This window comes from Lytechinus pictus, chromosome 8 (genome assembly GCF_037042905.1).
Source record: "Lytechinus pictus isolate F3 Inbred chromosome 8, Lp3.0, whole genome shotgun sequence".
Classification (NCBI taxonomy): Eukaryota; Metazoa; Echinodermata; class Echinoidea; order Temnopleuroida; family Toxopneustidae; genus Lytechinus; species Lytechinus pictus.
Window position 1 is genome coordinate 13,745,247 of NC_087252.1, and position 27,737 is coordinate 13,772,983.

At 35.0% G+C, this 27,737-nt stretch overlaps 1 protein-coding gene across 1 annotated transcript; it reads left to right on the forward strand.

Annotated features, from left to right (window-relative positions):
- Positions 1 to 769: 769 nt before the first annotated feature.
- LOC129267152 (uncharacterized) lies at positions 770 to 18,862 on the forward strand. Its single transcript, XM_064104115.1, has 7 exons — positions 770 to 803; positions 1,312 to 1,656; positions 6,386 to 6,793; positions 7,590 to 7,673; positions 9,693 to 9,743; positions 17,682 to 17,924; positions 18,412 to 18,862. Exons 1-7 carry the CDS (start codon positions 770 to 772, stop codon positions 18,723 to 18,725), a joined length of 1,479 nt encoding a protein of 492 aa, XP_063960185.1. The 3' UTR covers positions 18,726 to 18,862.
- Positions 18,863 to 27,737: the final 8,875 nt, after the last annotated feature.

Genomic DNA, 27,737 nt, shown 5'->3' on the forward strand with positions numbered 1-27,737 from the left:
TTCATGTGGTATTCCTGTGGTAATGTTGTGTGGTAAATGTTCCAATTTACCACAGGACAATACCACACGACATTACCACACATTACCACACAATACCACAGGACATAAAGACATAGCATTACCACACAACAATATATGTGGTAATCGTGTGGTACAGTCCTATGGTAATTATATGGTATTACCACAGGACATTTTTGTAAGGGAGAGAAGGGTGAAATGTTATTTTCTGAATACTATGCCAAAATCTGTTTAAAAATTAGATCTTTGTAAGATTTGTTTTGCTATCTCGCAACTTAAAAAATATATTTTGACGATCGATACGCCATATTAGGCCCTCTTAATTTTCATGGCTCATTAGTCATTACCCCATTGTGGTTTTATTCAATGTTGTCATTGCCCAGGCACATCCCCACACTTCCAGTCCATATGAAATATGTTTAAATAAAAGAGTAATATAGCATTACGAACACTCGTTTTGGAACGGAATGCCTTTATATACCATATACCGTAACTCATAATTTTGTACGTTCTTCCGAATTACGCTACTTACGTGATTGGTATCTTCACTAGCTCCACTTTAAGTATTCAGCAATACTCCGACAAAGTAAAATGATAATAATCTTCACAACATCTACAACATTTACTTTCTCACTCTTGTGGTCTTATAGGGTTTATGTTTCGAGTGATTTATTTTGAACATTACACAAGTGGCACCCCTCACTAACTGGTTTAATATGATATGGCAAAGCAATAAATTATTTTTACCGTGATGAAAAAGAATGATAAATATTTTAATGACTGTGGTAAGCCATTGATACATATGAAAATAATAGGGCCTACCAAAGAACCATTAGGGACACCACAAAAGATACTGAAAGGCAGGATATGTTACACTGTTTTGTTGAACAAAGGTTTAAATGATGCTCAATGCCTCTGGGACAGACCAAATTTATTACATGCATGTAAGTGTGATAAAACACATACATAGTAGCTTTGACAACTCTTTATTTAGAAAGTCCCTTTTTGACTTTCTAATTTACTCCATTGGCTCTCCTTTATTAGATAAGCAGTTTTCAGCAGCTTCTTTTTGCCAACTCTTTATTTAAACATGTTGTGAAAGAAAGAGATATAGAGATGAATTGTCGGCGAAGATTTAATCGAAATGAAATGTCGGGCCTAGGCCTATATAATATAACTTCTTATGAAAGCATGAAATGGACAAAAGTTTCAGGATATAATCTTTGTATCTGTCTGACATCAAATCACTTTTACCTTCATTTATTTTACATTGTCTGCTTTCAATAAATACAGGGGTCAATGGTGATGATCAGGTTCCCGATGGTGTTGTCTATACCGAATTGCAAAGAACGGCAGAGATTGGAAAACCACTTGTTCTCACATGCCGGTTCTATGGAATGCCAATCGCGGTTTACTGGAAGAAAGGGGTCGACCCCACGACGGCACCAAATCTGATCACGTGGGTGGAAGGAGAATCTGCTTCCGGGTCATGTGTTAATGACAGATCATGCAATATTACAGTCGACTACTCGCTCTACATCAGAAGCGTCAAGGTTTCAGATCAAGGCTCATACATATGTAGGGTATCAAACCACTGGGGGGTCTTAATCCATAACTTTACGGAAGTAACCGTATTTGGTAAGTATTGTTCTTTGCTAAAGTAAATAAATGGACAGATAAATAGATAAGTAAATAAATATATTTATTTACTAATGTATACGAATAATGAAGTACTAGAGATATGTAAATCTTTGCAGTCTGGAGAAAGTAGTGACTTCGATGAAATCGATCCTTATGTTGTTAAACAATTAATATTTTATATTGTAGATCCTTAAGTTCTGAATATGTACCTTCCAAATCGAAGATAGCTAAGGTAGTACCTGTATTTGAAGAGCTCACTTGCAAAAGGTGTTGTTTTATATTGTATTGTATTATATTTTTCATCAAATTTGATTTTTATGTCTCAATGTATAGATTTTTAGTAGCTCTATAAGATGATACCAAAGGAAAGTTGAAATTCCTATTAAAAAGTGACTAAAATGGCAAAAAAAATATCACTTTTTTATCAAAAGGGGTTAGGTCCATTTCAGTTTAGTTGCAAAAGGAGTTAGGTCCACACATAATTTTTTTGGAAAATAATATCTTAAAAAGAAGAAGACAGGTAGATTTTTTATACCCAATTTTATGTTCTCATGGTAGGGTATCATGTAAATTCAGTTTTGCATAAGAATATTGCAATATGGAAGGATAAAAAAAATGATTTTCTTGGAGTGGACCTGACCCCTTTTGGAATTAAACTATTCTGAAGAACTCATTTGTCAAAAGGGGTTAGGTCAATTTTTCATAAATTCTATTGTTTTCTGTCTCTAAACCTTTTTAGTCACTCTGATGATACCAAACAAAATATGAAAACGTGAATGAAAGTGGCAAAGAAAAATCACTTTTTAATTAAAAGAGATTAGATTCATTTTAGTTTACTTGCAAAAGGGGTTAGGTTCACAATGATTATTTTTTCTAAAATATATATAAAAAAATTGAAGACAGGTAGATTTCTTTTATACCCAGTTTTATGTTCACATGATAGGGTAGTACATCATGATGATTTAGTTTTTCATAAGAATATTGCAATAAGTGTTACGATATTGCAACAAATAACATTGAAAATTTAGTTTTAAATTTGATTTCCTTTTTTTTTATTACAGGAAATATAACAATCATAAACTAACAATAAATATTGATCTTACATCTCTTGAAATGTCAGATGTGCAATCCAAAGCTATGATAGTATATCCAAATGAAATCCAAGTTGGTTGGCGAAGATTCCTTAAATTAAAGTTCACAATGATGGCGATGATTAAATTGATGTTGAAGCACGATGAATTACAAGAGTCACTGTAACGAGTTGAAATGTCCGTGAAGACGATGTTGATGATGATTAACAGTCAATTTCAACAATCCATGGGTTGAAAAGCGTTCATTAAAACAGGTTTATGATCTCGATGAGAACTGAGAATTCCTCTCTCAAAGTAACTGCAAACACTTCATTGTTGGTGTGCAAATAATTCCACAGAAGATAAACGTTATATTCCAGTTGGAAATAAACTATGCTCTGACATAAATTCTGGCGTGAAACTCTGAGTTCTGATATGATGTGATGATGTCCTTGAAGAAACTGCCAGCTTATATGCAAATTGTTCACTATTCTGGAAGCTTCTAGCATTGTCAACAAAAAGAACATTCTGCCAATTTCTAGAGCAGTCTAATTTTAGAACATTCTTGAATGACCTCAGTGAAATTAACAATGTAAACAAAATAGCTAATCCTATTGTCTTTTTCACTGCAGGCTGGCTTTATTGTCTATCTTGGGACATTCCAGAAATAACAAAGATTATTCAGTACTCATTATAATATGCATGCCTAACATAGCTTTAATGATACATTCTGGAATATTCTTAATCATTATGTGAATATCCTTAAAGAGAAAATAACTAAATAAATGAATGTAATTGCTCTTACAATTCTACTTAAATATAACATGAGTGAGAATAAAAATTATGGTTTTTCTCGGAATGGTCCAAAGTGGACCGAATCCCTTTTGCAACTAAACTCTTTATTTAGAAAGAATGATTCAAAGTGTTTTACTAATTATCGCCCTATATCGGTTTTACCTTGTATATCAAAAAATATAAGAGAAACTGGTTTTTAACAGATTATATAATTTTTTAATTAAACACGACATTTTATATGAAAGTCAATATGGATTTCGCAAGAATTTTTCACCAGATATGGCAGTTATCGAAAAACAAGACAGAATTATTAGTGAATTAAATAAAGATTAAAAGGTTATTGGTATTTTCATGGACTTGTCAAAGGCGTTTGACTCCCTCTCACATGATATCCTGTTGGACAAACTGAATATGGTATTAGAGGTGTACCTTTTAATTGGTTTAGGTCATATTTATTGAATAGAGAACAATCTACTGTATATAATACAACTAAATCATCTTTTAGAAATGTAAATACGGGTTTGCCCCAAGGATCCATTCTAGGACCCTTTTTATTTTTTTATTATACATAAATGATATTGTTAAATGTTGCCATGACTCTCATTTTATATTATTTGCAGATGACACACCGCTTCTTGCCTCTCATGAAAATATTGATATATTAACTGAAATTCTGCATAGAAATCTTGCCCGAATATTATTTATTATTATTATTTATTCGGCAAATAATATTCAAAGATACATTTCAATGTGAACAATACAAAATAAGAAATATCAACCATTGGAACGCCAGGGACAGAAAAAGTTAACTTAATTACTGTGGCATGAAGCCTTCTGTCCCAATTCCAATGGTTCTTTATGGTTCAAGTGCAATAAACTTTCTTTAAATAAAAGTAAAACGCAGTGTGTGATTTTTAGAAACAGGGGTGTGCAATATAATTCTTGCGACATTGTTTTAAAGGTAGACGGAACCCGTCTCCAATTCTATGAATTCTAGGTGTCATTTTGAGTAACACACTCTGTTGGGATGTTCATATTTATTTTATTTGTAATAAAGTTTCTCGTTTTATTGGATTTCTAAATCGACTCAAATATGACTTGCCAAATCACATTTTATTTACTCTTTATAACGCTTTCATTTTATCACATTTGACCTATTGTAACTCAATATGGGGAAATGCATATTCTTGCCATCTACACAAACTGTTTTGATTGCAGAAAAAAGCTATACGTATTTGTATGGGATCAGATTATAGAGCACCTACTTCGAAACTATTTAAGAACCCTTAAATTACAAGATATTAATAAACTACAGATTGCTTCTTTAATGCAGCGGTATCATACTGGAACCCTTCCTCCTTAATTAATAAATATGTTTTCTTTCAATTGTAATAGACATAATCACTATACAAGGTCTTCACGAAAATTTCACAGATGGAATTACAAGAATGACTTATCCAAATTTTCATGACGTCACACTGGTCCCAAAATATAGAATAGTCTGAATCTTGTACAATTTAATATTAGCTTTCATAATATTTTTTAAAAGCAATATGAAAATAAACTGATCCAAAGTTACTAAGATCCTCGTCGTACGATGAATTTTCATTATGTTTGCTTTATGTCTTGTTGTTGATGTTTTTTTAAATTTGTTTTTGTTCTTTTGCTACTTGCCGCATCCATATATTACAATTATTTTAAGAATTTATTTAGTTTGGGTTGTGCGTTTTAACAAGCCTTGTCCTGGCTTTTTTAGTACACTCCTGTTTCCCATTCATTTATCTTTCGTCTTGTTTTTATTTTGTTTCAATGATTTGGCAATAATACTTTAGGTTACACTTCGTAATTCCGAAGGTTCGTAATTCCGAATGTTCTTTATTCCGAAGGTTCGTAATTCCGAAACACGTAATTTGCCTATACCTCGATGTTAGTTAATCCGAAAACGTAAAAGGGTTCGTTAATCCTAACATTTGTGGCGTTATTCCGAAGGTTCGTTATTCCGAAGGTTCGATAATCCGAAAACGAAATAAGGTTCGATGTTCCGAAGGTTCGTTAATCCGAAAACGAAATAAGGTTCGTTGTTCCGAAGGCTCGTTAATCCGAAAACGAAATAAGGTTCGTTAATCATTTCGTTTTTGGACAAACGAACCTTCGGAATTACGAACCTCATTTCGTTTTCGGACTAACGAACCTTCGGAATTACGAACCTTCGGAAATACGAACCTTCGGAATAACGAAGCTTCGGAATAACGAAGCTTCGGAATTACGAATGTATGCGATACTTTATCACTTTCGTCTGTATTTATTTATGTTTCAATAATATGTTTTAATTTTTAATGTCTCTTTGTTTGTACATGATCATGATATCAACTTGTATTTTTAATGAATTGAAAATAAATGCTGAATTGAATTGAAATATTATATAATACAAATGATTCGCAGTTCGTTCTCATTAGGAATGAGTAATTATTATCAACACTTATTTTTATTAGAATAATCAAGTGCTTGTAGTAGACAATAAATATGTGGTCAATCAAGATGAGTAGAATGTATTGAGAGTTATCAACGGTTACTTAGTCCTTCCTGTTCCTGACTTAATTTTATGTTATGTTGTATGCATGTGTTGTGACACTGTTAATGATATATGCTTCTGCTAGTAATTCCTTTGGCCACACAGATTTTTAGTCATACTAATGATAATATATAAGCAGCAAAAAAATTGACAAGAGGGAAACGGAGCGATGGGGGTAACACTAAATTCCACTTAGTAAGGATGAAACAATTTTATCTCTGACTTTCCCAAATATTCATTTTTCACCATCTTCATCTATATGTTTTTTCTCGGTCCTCTTATTTTGTAGCGGCTCCGTCTGAACCGTACCCACTAATTAAGGAATGCCAACCTATCAGCAATGGCCCACAATCCTGCAGGCTTCCGGCTTTTGACAGTGTCACTATCACCTGCACCGCATCGCATTACTTTCCCGACATTGATCTGTTCTTCCTCCACGAATCTATTACGACGAACGCAACATACTCGCATATCGGTGAAGAGACAAACGTGGACGGCACTAAAAACAAATCGATTTCCATCGTCGCCAGGCCGAGTGAAAATCCCTACGTGTGTGTGGCGTCCCGTATCCCTAGATCGCAAGACCGAAGGACAGTTAGTGTAACAGTGTACACTATTGAGTCAACAGTTGCCATGACGACAACCCAAACTAATCAAACGATTCCACCTCACCAGAGACATGTAGCAGCCAAAGTTGGTAAGTATTGTCTCTGTGTGACCTGCGTTATTATAGGCCTATCACCTCTTCTAAATTTATGTTCTTTGTTTTGATGAATATGATACATTGCGTGTACGTTAGGGGGTGTGTGAGGGTGGGTGTGTGTGGGTATGGGTGTGTGTGTTGGGCCTGGGTCAGGTTTTTTTTTTCTATTTCGATTTGTTTGTATTTAGTAGGTTATTCCCCTTATTTGTAGAAAGTATGATAAGTATAGGAAAATTTCGAAAAGTAACTAGCATTTACCTACAATAAGAGAGAGAGAGAGAGAGAGAGCAATGAAAAATATAACATAGCTAAAACGAAAGGATATTCGTATAAAGTCAACGCCACTGCACGGTGGATTGATTTGATCTTGAAAATACTTTTTAGCGATTATTCTGTAACCTGAAAAGCTTTCGCTGCGATATCTCTTGACTTTGATCCCTAGTAGTATGATTAAATCTCGTACATTCTTTGATATCAAATTGCTTGGTTCCTATTTAATACAACATAATAAGTAGGCCTAATACTGACTTCTTTCTCATGTATATGTGCTAAGAATTCTAAAGTGAGTGTTAATGTCAAATGGGCCATGTTTGGCCATGTTTGCAATACAGCATTTATTCGGAAATCATTCATGAGTTCAACTGTTAAATTTTTCCAACTCATACAATGGGTGAAACATAAGCACATTGTCGAAGTTCATGGTGTCTACATATGGCAGTATTACATAATTCACATGAAACCGATTTTCAACATTACCTTTGTTTTGTTTCTCTATCTTTGTGTGATATAGTTGTACCACTAATTCTGATATTATTAGCGGTTCTTGTTTGCATCTTCATCTGGTGGTATAAGAAGACACGGGCATCGAAACACGGTATGTATATTATTACCTAATTATATTCTTTCATAGATGACTTGCTTGGATATTTAATAACACGCAACAGGAGAATAAGTTAGAAATTAATTAAAAAATCAAAATGACAAGCAAAACGTGGTTCTTTTTGACATGTTTAAGGTCGTAGCCGTTTTTTAATGAAGACTAAATCGATAATAAAACAATCAATCAGTAAATAAAAAATTAACTGTCCGGTAAAACAGGTAATCATCACAACCTAGTAAAATCTGTTATTCCTATTGGGTTTGCGTAGGGACTTCTCTGTAGGAAAAGCTATCATGATTATTGAATCTTCCACATTTATTTATCAGCTAAATAATTTGTGATAAAGTTAAAGTTAATACTGGTGCGAACATTCCCAATGACTGACCACTACATGCTTTGACTGAATAACCCAAGGGAATATCGTATATTTTTTAACAGAACCACCACAAACAGCTTAATGCATCGAAGTACATTGATTTTATATAAAAAATTGCGATTTTTCAGAAATAATGGGTGCCTCTCGTGTAACATTTCCTATAGACTTGTAAATTAGAATGACGCTTAAAAAACCAATGAAACATAAGGGTGAAATTAGAGGGTCGAATATCCACGATCAGTTGATACGGTATATATCTGACTTTCCATACCTGACCATAAAAGGGTACCTCGACTGGCTTATTTCAAAAATAAATCGGCATCTCCTGACGTACGTGATCAGATACATGACCTTAAAATCGTAAAATAGCCCTAATTCTTGGGCCAGTCAAATAGTTCCTTAGTCAAGAGTTGCTTCTTCCCATTTGGGAAAAGCACCGTCATTAATTACCGTTTCTTGAACCAGAGTTAAATTATTAGAATTATGCGTACACTTCTGTCACTCAGCTGTATTAAATCAAATATATGGGGAATGGGTTGGGTCAAATGAATATAATTTGCATTCTTATTGAAATTAGGAATTTTACTTGCAGGGATCTCTATAACATTTGAACTCCGTAATCAGATAAATGTCTCTCCTTAATGAAAAATAGTCTGGACTTTTTGCATTTACTACAGGGAAACTCTCTACAACGCATCGATTGTTTTGAAAATGCAAATGAAATCACTATAGAGAGCTGAGAGTTTTTTGTCGAAAGTTGGTGGACTGGGACAGCAGATCGCCCGAAGATTTGCACCGGACGAACAATTTCAAATATATCGTTGTCCAGAGTCAAGAGATTCCGGTCCACCAACTTTCTACAAAAGCCTCTCATTGTGAAATGACTTGCCTTTTAATTGGTGTGTATACAGATGTTCTCCAAAGTAAATGCGAAAATTTCGGACCATGAGAGGAGGAAAACAATTGAACGAAATAAGGAGCGGGGAATAATTGGAAAGTAAAAAGCCTCCGGGTCACTATATTATATTAATAAAGTACATTAGTATTAAAAGCGTACGCAATAAAATATCAAGACCGTCGCTCTATCCACCTAAGTCATGAAGGTGTAGATTTTCGCTGTGCACACTCCATAACCATAGTCTGTCTACGAGTGTGATCGTAATATTGTGGCCATCCCAAATCCAGCAATAAGTCACCCAAACTGTTTTTCCTTTCTTTAGCTTACAAAGGCACATCCTAACCTAAAATGATGTGCAACTTGTCAATAATTGTTCAACAAAAACCCACACATACATTTGATCAAATGTGGAAGAAATTCAGTTGAGCTTGAAAATCAAGCAGAAAACATTAATTGAAGTTTTGGGTTTGCTCGATCAAGTATGAGATATGCTCACCTCAGCAAAATTTGCAAGTTGTCTACAAAAAAGGGGTCAAAGAAACTGTTGTGTCTTTGAGAAAGGCTTATTTTCTCATTTTTTATTTTCGAAGACCTTATTCTTATTTTGGCTATATTTACAGGGATTTACAGAGAACCTTCCCCGGTGACTTTTTTGTTGATTTGGGGGTTACTGGTCACATAGTTGTTATCATGATGATTATTGCTATTATTATTATTATAATCATTATTATTATTTCAGGGAAAGGGGATTTGGAATCGTCGCCTTTGCGCCCGATGCAAGATATCAAAGGTAAGTCTATCCAATGCATATATCTTAATCCATATTTCAGCCTTTTCAAACAAAATCATTTAATCGAACACTATTTTTGCTTCCCTTCGCTTATCTGTCTGTCTGTCTTTCTCACTCTTCCTCCCTATCTCTCATTTTCTCGCTGTGAATAAAACCTACATGATAGAAAAATTCCACGCAACGAACCGGCTGGTTCTAAACAGATTCGCAGCTGACAATCGTCTATATACATTTGTATTTGCAAAAATTATCATAATTCTGAGGTTGCAAGCGATGATATTCTGTTAGCAGCCATTTTCTCTCAGGAGAAACACTCTCCGGGTTCAAGTTTTTAGAACCAGACCGTCATGACACCATGGCAACTGAGGTCATCGCTTTGGTACTCTATAATCCGATGATTACCACGTTTGGATATTTCCTTATCCCCAACTTTTTAAGAAAAATTTCGGACTTTTTAGTAACTCGTTCTCAATCCATGAGCTATATTGGTGATATTCTCATTGTGGTTAATTCACTATTATGTCAAAATATTCAGTATTAAAGGGGAAAGAACTGACCGACACTAACTTTGTTTGGTCTCTTATGACTGTGTTTTAGGAATAACTAGTCCACAAAATGTACATTTTGAGATAACTTTGATAATAGGACTACATAGAATGAATTACCCTACAATTTTATTCAGAGAAACTGACATGTTTCGTTCCGTGGTTTGAATGTATTTAGTGTGGATTCGTATGGTATAATTCAAGCAAGCCTATATCTCAAGACGACACATCAACGAATGTTGCATTTTGCTGGCCAGATGTGAGTCGTTGAGGAATTGAGGTGGCGCTATATTAAGACTGCTAGTTCGTTGCTGCTTTGTAACAGTGCGTACCAGTCATGGCCCAGTGAAGGGGGGGGGGGGGGATCTGGATCACCCCAAAATTTTTCCATGGGGGTGCTGCGTGTATTCTCCATAGGCAACACCCCGAGGTATTCTTGAAGATATATAAATAATTGATAAATGTAACCAAAATGACCTTCAATTTGTAGTAAAACCTTTTTTTTCTTTCTTTTCCAATGATCCTGGACCAATTTGACCACAATGTTTTAATGAAAACCTTTCTCTTTTTTGTTCTGCTTTTCAAATTTTTGCATCAGCACCCCCTGTAAAAAAAATCTTTCACAGGGCCTTGGTACCAGTGTAGAAATGTGTTTCAATTTATCCACAGTGGAATGACTATGTGAGCTCACTGTGTAAAAATATTGTCACAGTGTTTTCACTATGTGTTCTTTCAAGCAGGAAGATTTTTTCATTAAGCAGTCCTTCAGTTGTATTCTATTATCATTATTGTTATATATAAGAAGAATTGCAGGAGCAATTACATTCATTTATTTAGTTATTTTCTCTTTAAGGATATTCATAGCATAGAATGATTAAGAACATTCCAGAATGTCTGACTAAAGCGTTGTTAGACATGAGTAATCTTTGAATAATCTCTATTATTTGTGGAATGTGGACAATAGACTAGTAGCAGTGAAAAGAACAATAGGCTTAGCTATTTTGTTGACATTGTTAATTTCACTGAGGTCATTCAAGAGGCTTCTAAAATAAGACTGCTCAGGTAATTGGCAGAATGTTTTTTTATTGTAGACATACTAGAAGATTCCAGAATAGTGAATGCTAGAAGCTTCCAGAATAGTGAATAATTCATATATAAGCTGGCAGTTTCTTCAATGAGATCATCACATCACATTAGATCAGATCAGAACTCAGAGTTTCACGCCAGACTTTATGTCAGAGCAGAGTTTATTTCCACCTGGAATATTTATCTTCTGTGGAATTATTTGCACGCCATCAATGAACTGTTTGCAGTTACTTCAAGAGAGGAATTCTCAGTGCTCATCGAGATCAACAACCTGTTTTAATGAACGCTTTTCAACCCATGGATTGCTGAAATTGATTGTTAGTCATCATCAACATCGTCTTCACGGACATTTAAACTCGTTACAGTGACTCTTGTTTAATATTCATCGTGCTTCAACATCAGTTTCATCAACGCCATCATTGTGAACTTTGATTTACGGAATCTTCGCCAACCAACTTGGATTTTTATTTGGATATAGTGTCACAGTGGATTTAGAATTGCATTTACTTGTGCGTATCTTAAAATGATACATATTAACAGAGATGTAAAATACAGAATGTAAGAACGTGCTTTTTGTGCCATTGGTGGTGAATTGTGATAAATGATAGAGAAAGATGATTAAATGAGATTACTGATGAAATTGAGGATTAATTTTCTAATGTGAAAGAGGTCCTTATAGGCCAGAGGTCATTGAAATGTCTGTGAGTCGATTTGCTGAAAGAGGTTTAATTTCTTAGTGTGAAAGGGTCTAGTCTATAGAATCTTTAATGCAAGAGTTAATTGAACTGCATGCCTTATTTTATTCAGCCCAGGATAGGCTTCTGTGTTTAAGAATTTTCAGGTGCAAATATGCAAATTAACTTTGGACATGTTCCTTGTAGTGGACATGTAGAAAGATACATTTGGGGCAGACACACCCAGCCAGTTAGAGAAGGAGGACATGCAAAGCCTGGGCATGGATCCTCAGGAGATTTTGTTCAATTAATTTATTCAGTATTTTCTGGTTTAGTCGTCTAATTCTCCAAGTTTGAGAACAGGAGACAACCTGTTTTGACAGGGTATTTCATCAATTCTATATACACGTAGTTAGTTCGGCACCGATGGCACGTAGTCTGGGGCAGGATGCACCCCTTCCCATCCTTAACTTCGACGTACATGACTGAGACGCCGATGGAGTGCTGTTTAGCGAGGTGGGCGACAGCAGGACTCCGACTTTGTCGATTTAAAGCGTTGACTCTTCTTCGTAGTATGAACTATTTATCAAAGACTGGTGACGTATGGAATTGAGACAATGAGCGTGATTGGATTTTGAGAACAATTATAGGCGCATATTTTCAGTTAATTATCGTAGAGCGAGTGCGTCTACTTTAGCACATAAGGCAATGGTTCAGAATGATGTGTTCAATAATGTTAAAAGGTATTTGGATATTAAGTAAATGTGTTAGTATTTGATTAGGAGTAGATTTAGAGAGGTCATGATCAGGTCAATGCGGGATCTGTTTTGTGGAGAGCCTTAGTGGCAGTTATACAGTTATGCAGTGTGGAAATTGTTGGAAGAATATTGTTATTTGAGTCTTAGTGGCAGTTACGGTTTTGTAGCTTGGAAATTGTTTGAAGAATATTGTTATTTGGAGAGAGATAAAGCATAGCATGCTTTAATAATAAAGAATATGATTTAAAGGCATGACTGATGTGAGTATTGTGTTTATTTGGTTGTTCCCATGTGACATATAGTATCATCACTTTGGATTGCACATCTGTCACTTCAAGAGATGTACATGTAAGATCAATATTTATTTATGTTTTGTCAGTTTATGATTGTTATATTTCCTGTAATAAAAAAAAAGGAAGTCAAATTTTAATCTAAATTTATTCATTGTTATTTGTTGCAGTATCGTAACAAATAATTTTGGGGGCTTGTCTGGGAGACGAAAGCCAATCTGAGACAAAAGTCAGTTTGAAACAAAAGCCAATTTGAATTGAAAACATTTTGGAATTTTTTGGAAAGTTCTAGAATATACTGTACTGTGTATTACTTGCTTGTATTTCTGTATATTCCACCATGGCTACATTTGATGTTGAAGAATTTCTTGCAATGACAGAATTGTCATATGATCATTTGAAATCACTGAAAAAAGATGATTTGATAACAGTTTGTTGTCATTTGGATGTATCTCTAGCCCCAAGTTTAAAGAAGGCAGAGATAATTGACTTGTTAGCTAGTCACATGAAGCTTACAGAGGAGTCTGAAGCTTCTGTCATTGTATCAGACGATGCTTGGATTCAACTGGCAAAGTTTGAAATGGAAATGAAAATGAAAGAGAAGGTTGAAAAGGAAAGAATCAAAGAAAACCTTGAAAAGGAGGAAATAAAAATGAGAGAAAACATCGAAATGGAGAAAATGAGATTGGAGTACCAGTTAAAGTTGAAAGAAATGGAGCTAGCTCATGCAAATACTAACTCTGCTAAAGATAAATCTCCCCAAGGCTTTGATGTGGCGAGGAACATTCGCCTTGTGCCAAACTTTGATGAAGAGGGAGTTGATACATATTTTGTGTCATTTGAAAAATTGGCCAAGAGACTGAATTGGCCTGAGGAATACTGGACTCTTCTCCTCCAAAGTGTTTTTGTTGGAAAGGCTGCAAAAGTCTATTCTTCACTCTATGAAATGCAATCATGTGACTATGCTACAGTGAAAGAAACAATTCTCAATGCATATTAGTTGGTACCAGAAGCGTACAGACATAAATTTAGGAACATGCAAATACAATCAGGCCAGACGTATGTTGAATTGGCTAGGGAACAAGAAATGATGTTCGATAAGTGGTATAGATCACTGAAAGTTGACAAAGATTTTGTTCACCTTAGGGAAGTTGTCCTAGAAGAATTCAAAAAGAGTCTTCCTTTTGGCATTAAATCTCACTTAGATGACTATAGAGTGTTACTAAAGTCAGTAAAGCAGCCAAAGTAGCTGATGAATTTGAGGTCACACATAAGGGTAGTGGAGATAGGCCCCCTTTCAAAAATTATTTGAAAAAGAAAGGTAAAGGGTCATTTGAATCCCAGAATAAACCTGGTGAGGGAAAATATGCTAGCAAGAACAAAGACACTAACAAGAATCAGGCTAGTGGGGGCACAGAATCAACCAACAGGTCTGAGAGTCGTAGTTTGTCCTCATTGTCATAAACCGGGACATTTGAAAGAATCATGTTGGAAATTGGTTGGAATGCCAACCAAAACTAAGAAAGACATGGGTTTTGTCAAGCCAACAAGTGTTCCCTCAATGGAGTTTGTCCCATCAGAGCCAATTCGAGATGCTGAGAGTGTTTATCTGGTATTTGCTGATAAAGTCAAGCAGGTTGATGAAAACTTTAGAAGCTTTTTGTATGATGGTGAAGTATCCCCCTGTTCGACTGGTGCTGCTGGTAGGTCAGTGGTGATCCTTAGAGATACAGGGGCTGCACAGTCCCTGATGGTGCCAGGGGATTTGGCTCTTCCTCCGGAGAGTTCAGAGAATGCCGAAGTCTTAATTCAAGGTATTGGCCCAAATTTTTATGTCGGTTCCTTTGCATAAGGTCGACTTAAGGTGTGACCTAGTTAGTGGTCCTGTGACTGTTGGTGGCGTTCCAGAATTTCACATGGAAGGTGTTGATTTCTTGTTAGAGTTGTTGCATCTCCTGTGGTTTCGGAGAAGCCGGTTGAGGTAGCTGAAACTGAATTGTTGCAGGAAGATTTTCCAGGGATTTTCCCGGATTGTGTTGTTACTAGGTCTCAGACTCGTAGAGAAAAGGATTATGCGGAATCTGCTGATGTAGAGGAGAGTACTGATGTCTGGTTAGCTGAAACCTTTATCAAGGACTTGAATGGGGATATTGTTGAAGGCTCTGTTGCTTACGATGATAGTTTGTTTAGTAAATCCTCCCTTGTACAGGCACAACAGGCAGACCCAGAATTGAAAAGCTTGTCACAGAAAGCATGTTCTGAGGCTGATAAGTGTTTTTATGTCAAAGATGACATTTTGATGAGGAAGTGGATACCTCCCCGGAGACCAGCTGATGAGCTGACGTAGTAGTTCCTCCCTGTTACAGCACAGAGATTATGAAAATGGCTCATGAGTTACCTATAGCAGGTCATGTTGGTATTCAGAAGACAGAATATAGAATTATGAGGTATTTCTATTGGCCTAAGTTTCACAAGGATGTGGTGCATTTCTGTAAGACATGTCATACATGTCAGATTATTGGTAAGGCACAGCCTTCTATCAAGCCTGCTCCATTGATACCCATTCCTGCATTTGATGAACCTTTTACTAGGATTCTTGTTGATTGTGTTGGACCCTTACCCAGAACAAGGTCGGGTCACAGATTTCTCCTGACGATTATGGACTTGTCTGAACATTTTCAAGAGGCGATACCTTTGAGGAGTATCACTGCAAAGACAGTGGTACAGGCGTTAGTGCAGTTTTTCACTCGGTATGGTCTGCCTAAGGAAATTCAGTCTGACCAAGGGTCAAATTTCATATCAGGAATATTTCAGCAAGTTATGAAGGAGTTGGGAATAAAGCAGAACAAGTCCTCTGCTTATCACCCACAGTCCCAAGGAGCGTCAGAACGCTATCATCAGACCCTGAAGACCATGATTAGGGCTTATTGTGAAGACTATCCCGATGACTGGGATAAAGGGATCTCATTCCTACTGTTTGCAACTAGGGATTCCCATAATGAGTCCACAGGTTTTAGTCCATTTGAAGTGGTCTATGGTCATGAGGTTAGGGGCCCCCTAAAGCTTATCAAAGAGAGGTTTATGCTTCACGATGATGTAGACCTTCTAGACTATGTGTCAAAGTTTAGAGAAACGCTCTCAAAAGCTTGTGATGTGGCTAAGGAACACTTGAAAGTGTCGCAGGGAAAAATGAAAGCTCAAGCTGACAAAAATGCAAAAGAGCGAAGTTTCAAGCCTGGAGACAAAGTGTTAGTGTTGTTGCCTTTGCGAGGTGAGCCCTTGAAAGCTAGGTTTAGTAGTCCCTACTTAGTCAAAAAGAGATTGAATGATGTCAACTATGTGATCAGTACCCCTGTTTGAAGAAAGTCCCAAAGAGTTTGTCATGTAAACATGTTGAAAGAATACTTTGAGCGGAATCTTCGCCAACCAACTTGGATTTTTATTTGTATATAGTATCATCACTTTGGATTGCACATCTGTCACTTCAAGAGATGTACATGTAAGATCAATATTTATTTATGTTTTGTCAGTTTATGATTGTTATATTTCCTGTAATAAAAAAGAAGGAAATCAAATTTAAATCTATTTTTTTCATTGTTATTTGTTGCAGTATCGTAACATTATTATTATTATTAGTAGCAGTAGTATTAGTATTACTACTACTTATATTATTATTATTATCATCATTTGAAGAGTTTAGTTGCAAAAGGGGTTAGGTCCACTTTGGACCATTCCGTGAAAAACCCTGTTTTTTATTCTCACTTATTGCAATATTCTTATGAGAAACTAAATTTTCATGATGTACTACCCTATCATGTGAACACAAAATTGTGTATAAAAGAAATCTACCTGTCTTCAAAATTTAAAAAAAAAATTATCATTGTGGATCTAACCCCTTTTGCAAGTAAACTGAAATGAATCCAGTCTCTTTTGATTAAAAAGTGATTTTTCTTTGTTACTTTCATTAACGTTTTCATTTGAATTTGAATTTGTCTTTTGTATCATCAGAGTGACTAAAAATTTAGAGGTTTAGAGACAGAAAACAATAAAATTAATGAAAAATGGACCTAACCCCTTTTGACAAATGAGTTTTTCAGAAGATTTTAGTAGTAAAAGGGGTTAGGTCCACTCCAAGAAAATCATTTGTTTCATTCTCCCATATTGCAACATTCTTATGCGAAACTGAATTTTCATGATACCCTTCCATGAGAACATAAACTTGGGTATAAGAGAAATCTACCTGTCTTCATATGTTTTAAGATATTCTTAAAAAAAAACTATGTGTGGACCTAACCCCTTTTGCAACTAAACTGAAATGGACCTAACCCCTTTTGAAAAAAAGGGATTTTTCTTGGCCATTTTAGTTCACTTTTTAATAGGAATTTCAACTTTTCTTTGGTATCATCTTAAAGAGCTCCTAAAAATCTATACGTAAAGACATAAAAATCAAATTTGATGAAAATGGACCTAACCCCTTTGGCAAGTGAGCTCTTCATTTACACATTGTTAATATTATCATTATTGTTGTTACTATTATTAGTACTATGATTATTATCGTTATATCAACTTTCAACTCTCTCCGTAGGGAAGGTTTCTTTTTATGAATTATGGAGCTTGATACATCACATGGACACTAAATACTCGGAAAAACTACGTGAGGTTCTCATCTACCTGAAAATCTGTCGGGCAGAAGACGAACTAACTGCAGACAATGCCTATAATTTGCTTTGCCAATGGAAGGATACAAATACATACGATGATGAAGCTACGGTGCTGAAAAATGCATTAGTTGGACATGGACTTGAGCGATTATGGAAAAAATTGAGTGGTGAGATTTCGTCTTGATAGAGCTTATAATTATGAGTTACTCCTTTAATTAATATTAAGAGGATATGAAGTAGTGAGAACATTATCCAATCAAAGTGACAGCAATCGTGGCTAGAAAATTCACATGGGTGTTATCTGATAGCCCACTACTATCATTATATGCGACCTTTATTTTTAAAGAATCTTGAATGATACAATAATCTATATGTGTTAAAAAAGATAAATTAATCAAATTGATTATTCACAAAAAAATAAAACCCTAATTAAATATCTAATTCTGTTTTTTTTTCACTAAAATTTCATATAATCAACTGAACAAAAATCGGATGAAATACCATCTGGTAAATGTTTTCATATGCATAATATTTCTGCAGCATGGCAAATTGTTGTTGTTTTATAAGTTGAAAACTTTATTTTGTCAAGTAAGATGAATATGAATAGTGCATTACTAGAGTCATATAGATCTGATGGCGATTCTTTTTTTTCAGATGAGAGATATGAAGCAACGGAAGTTCCTGACAAAACATTGAATCGTATTTTGTGGAACATCGGTGGTGAAAAACAAATTCGAAGTTTCTCTCGTGAACTTCTACGCGACACGCAGGAGCCTCAATTGGAATGGTTTAGAAATGATAGTGATGTAATAAAGGATGCTACGAATTTCTTGAGGCAATGGTGTGACAAAGAACACAAAGAAAACCAAATAGTCCAACTAAGTTTAGCTCTAGAAAGAGCCAAATTTAAGTCATTAGACAGACAATTTTTCGAAGGTGAGTTAAAAAAAGACATCTTTTTCTTCTAATGAACTGCTGATAGATGAAAGCTAAAGCAACAAATTCACAACGGCGAATATATACATACAGCAAAAACACACACATCTAAATATTATATATATATGTATTTATATGCACACACACACACATATATACAGTGCGTATCAAAAAAAAGTTTACACTTAGAAAAAATCCTGTAAAATTATACATTTGTAATATCCTGAAGATTTTTCCACATTTTAACATTGGTACAGATCTATTTAAGCAAATGACGATATAACTGTCGAAAAATATTTCCGCTTGAGTGAGCACCACTTACTTTAGAAAAGTTAGTGAAAAATGATTTGCGCAGAACTTTGAAATAGTTATGCAAATAAAAGTAGACCTTACTCATGAAGAACATGTAAAATCTAGCTAGTAAAATTGATTTGAAGATATCTTTCACCTTTTTTAACTTGTTTCCTCGCTCAAAACACTTCGAAGAGTGCATTGTGCCCCACCCCGCTCCCCACACACCGAGGCCATTGTGACGATATTTGCTTTACACAGAGCTGTGATTTACATGAAATGGCTTAGGCTTGATTTTCATTTTGTTAATCATTGTCAAGCTTGAGAAAAGTGTGGAGAAACAAGTATTGAATTAAAAATGAAATGTAAACCCACTTTAAATTATATGAACTTAGTGAAAAATGCTGGAGATGTCTGATATAAACTTTTGTTCAGATTCAGTTATGCCCTCAGATCCAGCTGGCACAAAAAAGGGTAAAGGTTGTGCTTACTGGGTGTTGAAATTTCAATTTGGGTGGCCAAATTGTTACAAAATGCTTGAATGTATCCGTTTTATTTCAATTGACTAAAAGTGCAAGGGAAATGTATGAGAAATGTTTCGCAGGGTAAGTTTGATTTCGCCCTTTTCCCCTGACACAGCGTAAAAACAAGCATTTCTGCGCAAACAGATTTCTGCGAGTTTTACAAAAATGGACAGTGCTCACTCAAGTGTAGCATTCTGTCAAAACTTTTACTTTCATTGGATAGATGAGACCCAAACCCAAGATTATATATGTAAAAATTACACACATGTTCTGGACATTTTAATTCCCAGGGCTTTTTCAAAGTGTAAATTTTTGTTTTATACGCACTGTATATATATATATATATATATATATGTATATAAATGTGTGAAGTTATACATGTACAACAGCCTTGGCAACTCTTTTATTTAAATACTGTGTGAAAAAAATGGATGAAGAGAACAATGGGAGGCGTAGCTTAAATCAAGGTTCCCCAGAGCTATCTACCCTTTGGAAAAATTGGTGATGCCGAAAAAATGTCTCTGCCGGGAATCGAACCCGGTCAATCGGACCGTCAATCTGACGGTCAATCGGATCGGGGTCGCCCTAGCCACTAACCGGCACCGACGTTCAAAGCTGGGGGCCCGGGTTCGATTCCCGGCAGAGACATTTTTTCGGCATCACCAATCTTTCCGAAGGGTAGATATAGCTCTGGGGAACCTTGATTTAAGCTACGCCTACCATTGTTCTCTTCATCCATTTCTTTACAATATATATATATATATATATATACACAACAAAAAAAGTAAGTCCCCCCTAAATCAAAATGCTATAACTTCTGAACGGAATAATTTTGAGATATAACATTTCGTAGGTGGTTTTCTACACTCACTAAGCAACTCATGGGGGGAAATGAGATTGATCGGTTGGGTCATGCATGAGTAATCAAAGATTGAATTAAAAATGACAATTTTTGAAAGTCACAAGAGTCGTTTTTCAGATTGTGTAAATACAAAGTTTGGCAAAGGTTGATTTTTGGTGAATTTTAAGATGTTAAAGTTGTTTTACTATTCATCATTGAGACACTCCACACAAAATTTTGATAACGTATGTTCATGCTTGGGTGAGCACATTTTTTGTGAGGTATCATCTCATAGGGGGTTTATGTAACTTGTTAAAACATGTTAAAATTGGAAAATGTTAGTGGCTCCCCTCCCCAAATTTCTCGGCACCTCCCCACTTTCAAATTCTGGATCCACCACTGATTTGTACATAAATTCAACTGATACTGAGAAATTATTAGGAAAAGAATACATTTATGCAGTAAAAAGAGTATTAATACCTAAGTTTTCGAGTGTGCTCGCTCAGCCATGACAATGTAGAAAGTTCGGAAAGTGTGTGGTGATAAAAATGATTGATGATAAAAACAACACCAATTAAGTTACATTTGAAACCGAATTTGCCCCCATTATTCACTTTATAACCCATCAAAATGAGTCTGTGACATTGAAAATGCCCCTTTTCCCCTTTAAGGCGTGCTCACTCATCCATAAAAAACAAATCAATTTTATTTTTGCATAGAATTTTGCCCATAAGTTGATGAACATTACTGCCAAATGATACTGCTAAAGACAGCTTTGAAAAAAAGTTCCACCACATTGAATAGGGGGTTACTTATTCTCAAACATATGCACCCATCGTGTACACAATGTCTATGAGAGAGGAAGTCAAAATTTTAACATAAGTGAAATAAGGGTTTGTTTCATAGTCGGTTTAGTTTCTTCTGCCAATAGTTTTCTCATGAAACTTCACACATGGCTTCAGAGTAACAATATCCAAAGGGCCCGCACACTCAAATTACCATTCGATACGGCACAGAGTGGGGCCAAGGCCTTGAACTTTCTTCTCATTTGCATAATTTTCGAATATTGTGTGCTCACTGAGGCATTAGATATCGGGATTTTCATAAAAATCCAATCAAATTAACTATTCAAGAAGGTTTGTGACAGATATCCATAGTTAGCAATTGCATTTTGCCAATAACGCAAAAAAGAGCTAATCACATTCCACATGTTCATTCAAGCGTGAATGTTTAATTAAATGCCTTTGAATCATTGAAGCATGTTAATTGGTCATGAACATATTGAAAAAGGTTGAGAAAAGATAATTTCAGTTACCAACTTGAAACATTACTTGCCAATGATATTTGAAAATCGTATTTTTTGTTTTCATTAAATGTTCATTGAGCCGTGAAATGATGAATATTGTTAAAGATACTGTTCCCAAAAATAATTGTCATCATATTCCATCATTTTCATCGATAGAAATGTGTAAAAATTCCAATAATAGCAAATTTTTACTGTGTTTATTCAACCGTGAAACTTAGCCAAAAAAGTTGTATCGACTTTTAGAAAGTACATTTTACATGCCTTCTGACTATTTTTCATGATGAGAATGTGGAATTCGTTCCAATAAACTGGAATCAAAGTCATGATATTTTGCTTGTGACTTTTAAAAAGTGACAATTTTGCATTTTTCCGGTGCTCACTGAAGTATGACATAAAACACGTCTGTAACATTCACAAAGAGGGTAGCTTATAAAATTCCCTACAGGTTCATGTAAAAATATAATAAAAACTCCCAGTGGTTCGGAAATTATCGATGTTTGTTTAAGGGGGGACTTACTTTTTTTGTTGTGTGTGTGTGTATATATATATATATATATATACATATATATACATATATATATATATATATATATACAGTGCGTCCCACAAAAAAAAACGAAACCGATATTTATCGATGATTTATCATAACTTAATCACAAATGCAATAGACAAATGACCTACCATTGTAAAGCTTAGAATCTCTTCTTTCATCTGAAATTACTTAGATTTATTCTCATTCACGCATGAGTGAGCAAAACCAATTTGAAGAGGGTATACCAAAAAGTCATTTGGCGGGCTGTTTCTGGGTTTCAAAAAGAAAACCACATTTCTAAAAAGTTCAATGTCTGCTCTTTAATTTGATACCTCAATTACAGAAAATGGTCTAGAAATAAGAAAGTTATGGTTATTTGAAATAAGGCTTGAATTTCAATAATTTCATTAAATGAAGAGGTTTTACAGGCTAGCGTTCAAACTCACTCGACACTCCGTTTTGTTGACGATCAGCCATGCATGAAGTCTTTTGTTAACTATGCGATAGCTTCTGTGGGAAACCGGTGAAAACACGTTTATTTAATGAAATTATGGAAATACAAGCATTGTTTCGAGGGAACGTAACTTTTTTACTTCTTGACCATTTTTTGTGATTAAGGTATCAAATTAAAGAGCAGATATTGAACTTTTTAGGCACGTGATTTACTTTTTAAAATTCAGATACCCCCCGCCAAATGAGTTTTTGGTATCCTTTCTTCAAATTGCTTTTGCTCACTCATGCGTGAATGAGGAATAATCTAAGTAATATCAGATGAAAGAAGAGATTCTAAGCTTTACATTGGTAGGTCATTTGTCTATTGTATTTGTGATTAAGTTGTGATAAATCATCGCTAAATCTCAGTTTCGTTTTTTCTGGGACGCACTGTATATATACACAACAAAAAAGTAAGTCCTCCCTTAACTCTTTAAGAGCCATTGACAGCTATAGTTGCCCATAGCCCTCTAGTGCCACTGGCAGCTATAGTTGCCCAACTAACTTTTTTTTGTTTAACCAATTTTACAGCCAGAAAATCAACACTATATTCTGTGTTTTTTATGTTGTTATATTGGCAAGGAATTCACAATTGATTTTGTTATATAATGAATAGTGGTTTACATAGACATTTTTTGAGTAAAATGGCATTTTTGCATCATTATTTTGAAGAGTTGATTTCGGATATTGCCGCGATCTGAATCAAAATTTCCCCTATAGACACGTGTGATATAAAGATTGTGTGTAGCAATACACGTACTTCTACGGGCAGAGCAAAGGCGAGTGTGCGAAGGCATTCAGCTCAGAATTGACCAATGACAGAGCGGTACGATGTCTCTCACCCAACGCTACTCGCCCATTCGCTATTGTTTTATGAATATTCATGAGCTATCGATCGGCTCTTCTGCAGGCCGGTATGGTAGTATTCTTGTGTCAAGGCTTTTTTCTGCCTGCAAATGTGCACGGTTTGGGGGAGATTTTTTGGGGGTAGGGGGGGGGGTGGGGGAAAGGTCTTATACTTTGTTTTTTTAGCATTCTCACAAAATTGTTCTCGTTATAAATATATGAGTAAAGAAGGCTGTCATTTCCAACTCTCATCGCACTGCAATCATCACACTCATTATTTATTTATTCATTTATTATTATTATTATTATCATTATTAGTATTACTATTATCGTAATCATTATTATCATTATTGTTATTGCTATTATTATCATTATTATTCTCCTTTACCTTCTTATTATTAATGTTATTGCCATCAGAATCATCATCATCATCATTATGATTATTATTAAAAAATAATTGTTGTAATCATATCAATTGCATTCCTTCTGCAGCCAAACTCTCTCTTCATAAACTTAAGATCAGGTAAATAACGGTTCATATTCGTTTGTGTTTTTATAGCCCAAACCATAAAAAAAGAATGATTGACATTGTTATGCTTATCAATATCATATTCAAACTTCTCACAAAAATATGAATCGTTCCAATATTCTCCTCGAATCAAATAGGAAGAAGCAAAACAAATACATGTGATAATTAAAACGGCCGATAATACCGCTTTATTCGTCTCAAGATGTTTTGAGGAAAAGAAAAAAAGGGATACATTAACAAAACCGATCAGACCGACCTGTTAGTTGCTGCATCATTGACGTCACTATCAAAGGGATTTCAAAACGACTTTAGAGAGTAGAAATGAAAATTATAACGATGATAACGGGTTGAATATTACATTTCTTTATACCACGCATATTATTGTACACTATGTTATCTGAACAAATAAATTTCTTTTACCACGGATAGTGCTACGAGCTGGGGAGGCCCTGGGCGGATGCAGGATTTTTCTGTAGGGGGGCAAATTGTTTTCTCTTTACCTGGGTCACCCATAAGAAATCAATACCGGAACCTTTGAAAGTATTCAAATGTCAAATCAAAAGACGCGCGTGAGCCCCGATTTCTATGAACATCCTGTGCTAAATTACTCTCCTAGATAATAGGTCAGAAGGGAGCGCGGATTAGAGATTCCTCATGAAAGAGAGTCTGGGCATCTATTGTTCATGACTTGGTGGCATGACCAAAATAATGTAGTCACGTAGAATGTTAACAGGTGGCTACTTTGGTCAGACCAGTAATACAGAACAAATAGGCCTATTTTCTTTTTGAAAATTTGTATTGATTTTTTTGTTTGTAACTGATTTGCATTCCCTCTTCTTTGATTCACGAAAAATAATTTTTTTTTTCTTTTTCTCGTCTGTGCACTTTGCCAAGAACGCCCATATTATTTTGTGGGATTTTATACCCCAAACTTGTAAGTATTGAAACTGTCCGACCCCTCTTTATCTTTATTTCAATATATCATCTTAAGTTCTTTTATATTTTGTCTCCTTCTGACTGGCAATAACTTTGTTTGTTACACTACAAATAAAAAAATTACAGAGTCTTATTTTGAAGACTACACGAATGAAAGGGTACGGTTGGCCGCACTTTGAAGGTACATGGCTCTAATATATTATTGTGTGTGTTTGCGTGGGGATCGCAGCTGTGCTGTGATTGGTCACTTGATCGGCGACATTGCCCTTTTTTGGAACAGGTCGCTTTATCGTACTTCAGAGGAAATAACTTGAATAGCAAAATAGTATTTTATTCAAAAGAGCATTATTTTTCGTTATTTCTTTTTGTTCAATTTCATTAATAGATGCGTCATTTGAAAGGGTAAACATTGAACTTTCATTTTATCTTCTTAATTTGTTGGTATCTCTACAATTCCTCAGGTTATTTACTTTTTAAAATGTTCATGAAATCATAATTTTCTAGGTTTTACTTATTGAAAAAAAACGATGTAAAATATTACATCTTTTCTCCATTTTTCCAAACGCAAATATGAAAGATAATAACACGACCATAAAGCCCATGAACCATGCATCATTTCATGTGTAGAAGGTTTTATTATACAACGTACGGGTAAAGAATTATGACCGTTTTAAAATCAGTCGCTGCTCACATTTTGGTCAATTTAGGGTTCCCTCGAATATCCCTGGCAGTAGAGGGGTATTGGGCCTGGCAGGGTAAGAGTTAAACAAACATCCATAATTTCCGAACCAATGCGAGTTTTTTAAATATACTTTTACATGAGCGTGTAGGTAATTTTATAAGCTATCCTCTGAGTAAATGTTATGGACGTATTTTATGTCATGTTACAGTGAGCACCGTCAAAAGGCAAAAATGTCACTTTTCAAATGTCACAAGCCAAATATCATGACTTTGATTCCATTTTATTGGAACTAATTCCACATTCTCATCATGAAAAATAGTCAGAAGGCTTGTAAAAGGTACTTTCTAAAAGACGATACAACTTTTTGGCAAAATTTTACGGTTGAATAAACACAATTCCAAATTTGCTATAATTTGATTTTTACACATTTGTATCAATAAAAATGATAGAATATGATGACAGTTATTTTTGGGAAGAGTATCTTTAACAATATTCATCGTTTCACGGTTCAATGAACATTTATTGAAAACAAAAAATACGAATTTTAAATATCATAGTCAAGTATTGTTTCATTTCGGTAACTGAAAATGATCTTTTCTCAACTTTTTGTTCATGACCAATTAACATTCTTCAATGATTCAAAGGCGTTTAAATAAACATTCACGCTTGAATGAACATGTGGAATGTGATTAGCTCTTTTTTACGTTATTGGAAAAAATGCAATTTGTAACTATGGATATCTGTCACAAACCTCCTTGCATGGTTCATTTGATTTGATTTTTATGAAAATCCCGATGTTTAATGCATCAGTGAGCGCACAATATTCGAAAATTATGCAAATGAGAAGAGAGTTCAAGGCCTTGGCCCCACTCTGTGTCGTATCGAATGGTTATTTTGGTGTGCGCGCCTTTTGGATAGTGTTACTCTGAAGCCATGTGCGAAGTTTCATGAAATAACTGTTGGCAAAAGTAACAAAAACCGTCCATGAAACAAACCCTCATTTCATATTTGTTAAAATGTTGACTTCCTCTCTCATAGACTTGTGTACATTATGGGTGCATATGTTTAAGAATAAGGAACCCCTTATCCAATATGGTGGAACTTTTTTTCAAGGCTGTCTTTAGCAATGTCATTTGGCATTAATGTTTATCAACGTATGGGCAGAATTCTGTGCAAAAATAAAATCGATTTGTTTATTTATGGATGAGTGAGCACGCATCAAAGTGGGAAAAGGGGTATTTTCAATGTCACAGACTCATTTTAAAGGGTGATAAAGTAAATATTGGGGGCAAATTCGGTTTCAAATATGAATTAATTGCTGTTGTTTTTATCATCCATCATTTCTATCACCACACACTTTCCGAACTGTTGACATTTTCATGGTTGAGCGAGCACATCCGAAAACTTAGGAATGAATACTCTTTATACTGCATAAATGTATTAAATATTTTCCTAACAATTTCTCAGGATCAGTTGAATTTATGGACAAATCAGTGGTGGATCCAGAATTCTAGAATGGGGGAGGGGCCTATAATCTAGGGAGCCACCAACTTTTTCAAAAATGTTCTTGCAAGTTGTAGAGGATACTACCATAAACCCCTATCGTCTCAATACATTGTGCTCACTCAACCATAAACATACGATATCAAAATTGTGTGTGGAGTGGCTAAATGATGGATAGTAAAACGGCATTAACACCATAAAATTCACCTAAAAACAATTTTTTGCCCAACTTTGTATTTACACAATCTGAAAAACGACTCTTGTGACTTTAAAAAATTGTCATTTTTAATTCAATCTTTAATTACTAATGCATGACTCAACCGATCAATTTTTTTCCCCAGGAGTTGCTTAATGAGTGTAGAAAACCACCTACGAAATATCATATCTCAAAATAATTCTGTTCAAAAGTTACAGCAATTTGATTAAGGGGGACTTCCTTTTTTGTTGTGTGTGTATATATATATATAAAACCCACCTTCACCCGACAAAGGAAATTATAATTGGTATAGTGTCGAAAATCTGTCTATCTGACGGTCAATCGGATCGGGGTCGCCCTAGCCAC